The 6,184-nt window shown below is 36.7% G+C and overlaps 1 protein-coding gene across 1 annotated transcript; it reads right to left on the reverse strand.

The window, feature by feature from the left end:
• Positions 1–1,850: 1,850 nt before the first annotated feature.
• Positions 1,851–5,961, reverse strand: FLS2 (Leucine-rich receptor-like protein kinase family protein). The gene is made up of 2 exons (XM_078319818.1): positions 2,720–5,961; positions 1,851–2,366 (listed from the first exon to the last, which is right to left on the reverse strand). The coding sequence occupies exons 1-2, from the start codon at positions 5,895–5,897 to the stop codon at positions 2,032–2,034; spliced, it is 3,513 nt and encodes a 1,170-aa protein (XP_078175944.1). The 5' UTR covers positions 5,898–5,961; the 3' UTR covers positions 1,851–2,031.
• Positions 5,962–6,184: the final 223 nt, after the last annotated feature.

Here is a 6,184-nt window from a genome sequence, read left to right on the forward strand (position 1 = left end):
TATTTCCAACATAACGTTAAAGATTAATGTCATATGTTATATAACATTTTATTAATACAAATCATGACCTATTTGGCATGTTTCAATGCGTCCTCTTAACCCGTGACTTGTGCAGGCCGGTTCAGACAACATTTATTGACCTGTGACAGATTGTACTCGGTGTTATTCATTTACAGTTTATTAAAATAATGTAGACCATATTCGAGCTCTGTCTAATTCATTAATATTTACTGGCGCAGGTTCACACCTCGTTTGATAATTAATGAGACCGAATCGTCTGCCCTCTTGGGGGTAGGAAATTCCTGTTCCCAGAGTCACTGAAGAGTGGACCCCTAGTAAACAGTAACCAGTTAACTTTAACTCTTTAACAGTAATCGGGCCCACCCTGCAGTGACTCTGGGGGCAGGAGATCTGATCTCATAATTAATATACATCTATCAATATAGCATAATAATGGGTGTCCTACTGTCCTAGCTTCAACCATGTCTACATTTATTATAAAATGATTTAGTATGAATGGTATAGCAAGTAACTTTCACACAGAAAATTGTGTTCAAATTTCAGCGTATGTTACTAAATGATTGAAAATTTTAACTCTCATTTTGTAATGTTAAGAAAAAAAAAATTACAATTTTTTTTTTTGAGTAAAAGTTGAAGGGCAAATTACTCAATTATTTAATATTTACAAATGATTGCTTTTTTCGGATTTCGAACCTAGCTATGATCTCTCACACAGAGAGCATTGTCTTTGCCACTAAATTAGAAGCTGGTTCTCTACAATTAATTAAATTTATTCTATAGAATATAATTTGGATTTACTTTTAAATTTTTAAATTTATGCGAGTGTGTGTATTATATACACACGCACCTTACAATATACGATTTCTTTATTAAATTAACACCTTTTTTTTGCTTGTTTAAAATTAAGAAGAAATGGTTCCTCATCCTGACGAAAAGTATCTCTGTTTATCTGATTTTATTCACCGACCAATGACAACATCCTAATCTGTGACCTTGTCCTCTCTAACGATTGATGAATAAGAACATAAATTATGTTCATACTGGACATACAAATTGTCAATCTGTGACCTTATCGCTCGAAACAAATAATATCAATATTTATGTTTAGATCACAATTGTCCAATCAGAATGCAGAATGCGGAAGCATGAGTGTATGGGGCCACTTTTATAGTTGTGTAGATTCTGATGGGACGATCCAAATCTAAGCATAAATATTTTGTTACCTTAGGTGATATGAATTCGAAAAAATAACATTGGATCATCACGGTCAATAGAAGTTACTAGAAAGCAAAAAAAAAAGCGATTAAAAAGCAATATATTTTTTCTAAAGATAGAAAAATTAAAATTAAAAAAGTAAAATTAGCTCCCGTTGACAGTTTTTTTTATATATTTCGACGTGTCTATCTCTGCTTCTTCACCAGAACTTAATTAATTAATCTTTCCTTAGAGCCAGAAGAGTCAAAATCAAACTTTTGTCCAACTAATAGAGAACAAAGTGCGTGCTTCATTACTATTTCTCATGTATAATATATCGAATTTATTTATTTTTTAATTACTTAATTTCTCACTCATTTTTCCTTCTCAATATTCTGGAGTTTGATTTAATTACCCATTGCTGCATTACTTAACTTGTAAAGATGTTTGCGATGTATGTAAAAGATGCTTTCAAAAAAGTATGTTAAAAATTTAACATACATTGTGAATATTAGTAGAAAAGTACAGATGTTTGCGAATATTGGTCCAGTTATGTTTCTTTTCCCCTTGTATGGAAGATTGGAGTTCGTTTGTTACAAGTAGATCACACAGAGGTATACATTATGTAAACCAAATTTGCTTTGCAATGGACAGAGAACTGTCAAATCACCTAACCAAGTTTCATTACAATGTACATAAGGTGTTAATGCAACAAACTAAAGGTATTAAAATTTAAAGTTGAGCATCCTAGAAATTATCTCTTGACAAGCATTCATACCCGAGATAACAGTTGTAAACTCCATTTCTACAAAGTACTTAATCTCCAGTAACATTGTGCAACTTTATCAATGAAGAAAGCACCTCATTCATATCAGGCCGTTCATCTGCGCTAAAACGAGTGCATGCAAGGGCCAAGTGCAAGACATCAACTATCTTCTCTGCTTCTATCTCGCTCGGTATGTTCAGAGCAGGATCAATTATCTCTAGAACTCTCTCCAGCCCAGTTGAAAGAGAGTTTTCCACAAATTGCTGAAGTGTCAAGTTGTTTTCTATTGTACCTGTCGGACTTCTCTTGGTGAGCAATTCCATCATAAGAACTCCAAAGCTGAATACATCCACCTTTGTTGTCACATTTTGCATGTACGCGAACTCTTCAATTACACGAGAAAATAGTCTCAAAACAAAGATAAAAACAGAGGGCACTACAATGCTAAATAAAATATGGACTTGATTTTCTTATATCTAAGACAAACAATGATACAAGTATGTCGTACTTTCTGCTGAAAAGATTTAACAAGTAAATTTTTTGAAAATTGTAGTTTATACAGACCTTTTATGTTCTTGAATTGTTTAAACCGAAGTAAAACAGTTACAACCTTTAGTCAACTTTCTTGCCAGTTATGGCAGGCATACACTAAATAATTTTTTAATTCCCAGAAGCTGAACTGCACTAGAACTATGTATAATGGAAACAATGTGCAAAATGCATATATATATGTATTACCTGGTGCAATGTACCCAATGGTACCTTGAAGAGCAGAAGAAGCAGATTGGCTGACCACATCTGACAAGTCGACGCCCAGCATTAGTGCGGTACCAAAATCACTCACGTGTACCTCCCAATCTCGATCAATAAGCACATTTGATGGTTTCAAATCACAGTGCACTATTGGGAAGTCATACCCAAAATGTAAATACACCAATCCATTTGCAACTGAAATGCAAACCCTTAACCTCTCATAAATTGAGCTCCATTTTGCTCTATTGGCACCATCTGAATAGATCAGATTATCCAAATTACCATTTTCCATGAGCTCTAGCACTAAAGCTTTGATCTTACCAGTCTCCCATGCATACCCAATCACCTTTACAAGGTTCTTATGCCTAAGCCGGCTTAATGTGGATAACTCAGTGTGGAAGCATTTATCGGATTTGGTTGGAAATTGTTCCAGATTTAACTTCTTAATTGCCACGGCAGTCTCCTCATTTTCAATCCTTCCTTCATACACCGTGCTTAAATTGCTACTACCTACTACATTATCTTTACTAAAGAAATTAGTAGCAATTTCTATGTCACGCTTCGTGTATCTTTTAAGGTCCGAAACAACAAAAACTTCATGCAGGCAAGCACTCTGTGGACTACCTTTATTTTTTCTGTTTTTCCTTAGGTAAATGAGAAGGAATGCAGGCACGATTAGCAAAAGGAGGGAGATCAGAGAGAGAACAATAAGAACCACCATTCCCTTTTTTGAAAAGTTCCTGCCTTTCTCACTGCACAAAGAATAAAACTTTGAACCACATAGAGCTTGATTTCCTTCTAAACTAGATAAACCCAAGCTTTCAAAAATGCCACCTTTTGGAATGGGTCCTACTAGCTGGTTAAATGATAGATTGAGTTGTTTTAAGCTTGTTAGATTAGCCAAACTAGCCGGTATACCTCCACTGAACTCATTTTTTGAAAGATCAAGGGACATAAGATGCTTAAGCTCACCTACGGTTATAGGAATCTCACCAGATAAGTTGTTGTTTGAAAGGTTCAATTTTGCAAGCAAGTCACGTTGTGGGAAAATGCTAGAAGGCAAGTCACCAGAAAGATGATTGCTCGAAAGATCCAATGAGTACAAATTTTTGCATCCTTTAAGAGACACAGGTATTTGGCCGGAAAATCGGTTATTCGAAAGATCGATTTCCTGAACCATAACCAATCCTCCAATCTCCTGTGGTATGGCTCCTGCTAAATTGTTATGTGAAAGATTAAAAATTATCTGCATGTTCTTCATGCTATCCATAACGGATCTGGGTATGGACCCGTTAAGTTGGTTCAGTGAGAGATCTAATGTGAGGAGTTCCTTCAGTTCACTCATGGAATCTGGTATTGTCCCACTAAACAAATTTCCATGCAGGTCCAAGAAAGAAAGAGATTTTAGGTTCGAGATGGGATCTGGTATTTTACTAGAAAAACTGTTCACTGCCAAATTGAGAACAGTCAAACGCCTCAGCTCCAACAGCTGAGATGGGAAGGGACCCACAAGTAAATTATTTTCTAAGGCAAGTAGTTGAAGCGATGAGAGCTTAGATATAGACCAAGGTATTTGCCCTGTGAATTTATTTCGACCGAGTTTCAGTAGGTATAACCTACTGAGGTTTCCTATCTCTTGCGGTATATTTCCTGAAAGTGAGTTGCCTTGTAATTGTAAAATTACAAGGCTTTCGAGTGCACCTACTCTTGGGTTAAGAGAACCCGTCAATTTGTTTTCTGCAAGATTTAGGGTTCTGAGATTGCTACAGTTGAAAATATCATTTGGTATTCTACCGGAAAGCAAGTTATTCCCAAAAGAAAAAAATGTTAGATTTTTCAAATTCCCCAATCCGGTTGGTAGTTCTCCTGAGAAATTGTTAAAGGACATACTTGCATTAAATAACCGGGTGCAATTTGTGATGCTAATAGGTATAGGCCCGCTAAAGGAGTTATTCTGAAGCACCAATTTCTCAAGCTTGTAGAGGGAACCCAGATTAGCAGGTAATGGACCAGATAAATTGTTGGCGCTAAGAGCGAGATATGATAGGTTCGTAAGGTTCATTAAGGAAGGAGGTATTGCACCACTTAACTGGTTTAAATGCAGGGTCAGAACTTGTAGCAAACTCAAGGTACCAAATTCTGATGGTATTTGGCCCGTCAACCCATTCATAGAAAGGCCCAAAGAGACCAATGACTTGCAATTAGATAGAGAAGAAGGAATCGAGGAAGTGAGTTGGTTGTCATATAACCTCAATGTAACTAGGTTTACAAGATTTCCAAGCTCTGGAGGTATTTTACCAGAAAACCGGTTACTGAAAATATTAAGCAAGGTTAAATTTGTGCACTGACCTAGTTCGGGAGGGATGTTTCCTTCAAACTGGTTTGAATAAAGTTGTAAGATCTCTAAATGTGTAAAATTTCCAATTTCTGGAGGTAAGTTTCCTGTGAAATGATTTTCACTCATGTCTAGAGTTTTCATCTTTGTCAGTTTGGCAAAAGAAGGAGGTAGTGGGCCCGACAAATCATTCGTATAAACCTCGAAAATTGACAAATTCTCTGACAAATTTCCAATACACGACGGTATACTACCATTGAGTTCATTTACTTGCAACCCAAGTGCAAAAAGGGAGGTACATTTGCACAAGGTGTCAGGGATGCCTTCAGTTAAGGAATTGTTGCTCAAATCAAGCACTTGTAGGTTCCCTAAGTTCCCAAGTTCGGGTGGGATATGACCCATTAAGAGGTTTCCATATAGGATAAGTTCAGTTAAATTTGGTAGCATACCCAGTTGAGGTGGTATCGGTCCAGAAAAATTGTTTACAGAGAAATCAATCACTTGAACAGAAGAGATGTTACCAAGATATGGAGAAATGGTGCCATTGAGATAGGTCTCCAAGAAGGTAATGGAGATTATAGAACTGGAGGCATCACAAGCAATCCCTGACCAGTTGCAATAGTGGGTTGTGTCTGTCCAATTGGATAGTGTGCCAAATGGGTCATCTGAAATTGAGGCCTTAAATGCCATTAACGCCTCCAGTTGCGTATCTGAAACAGGAGAGGAGGCCATGGCAAAGGTTAAAAAGATGGTTTGAGGGAGAAGAAGCGTTATAAGCAGGAGTGATAAAATATGGTCAGGTAACTCAGGTTTCATCTTTGGAGACATGGAATGTCAGTGACTAGAGAGTATAGTTTTGTTTTCTTTTTGATAATACTTGAGAGTATCGTGACTCCAGTGAGAAGAAAGGTTATTATATAGATGCAACTATTATGCAGAATGATCCCTCAACTTTACAAAACTTTGACAATTCAAAAACCGCTGCTTTATAATTGTAATGCAATGTGCGCACACGGCCCACCAAACAGTACGTGGAAATCTGATAAATTAGGAGGCTGGAGCCATTCTGCCAGTGCCAGTTGATTCAATTTGTTTTAGTTGTATGCTTCATGGGA

Source organism: Carex rostrata, chromosome 18, assembly GCF_964058835.1.
Source record: "Carex rostrata chromosome 18, lpCarRost1.2, whole genome shotgun sequence".
Lineage (NCBI taxonomy): Eukaryota > Viridiplantae > Streptophyta > Magnoliopsida > Poales > Cyperaceae > Carex > Carex rostrata.

What these genes read in the sequence shown, in the direction of transcription:
- FLS2 (XM_078319818.1), bottom strand. Translation starts at nt 5,897, where the DNA reads ATGTCTCCAAAGATGAAACCTGAGTTACCTGACCATATTTTATCACTC. An exon ending in CATTGGGTACATTGCACCAG is followed by an intron (nt 2,367 to 2,719) that starts GTAATACATATA and finishes GTGTAATTGAAG; the next exon opens with AGTTCGCGTACATGCAAAAT.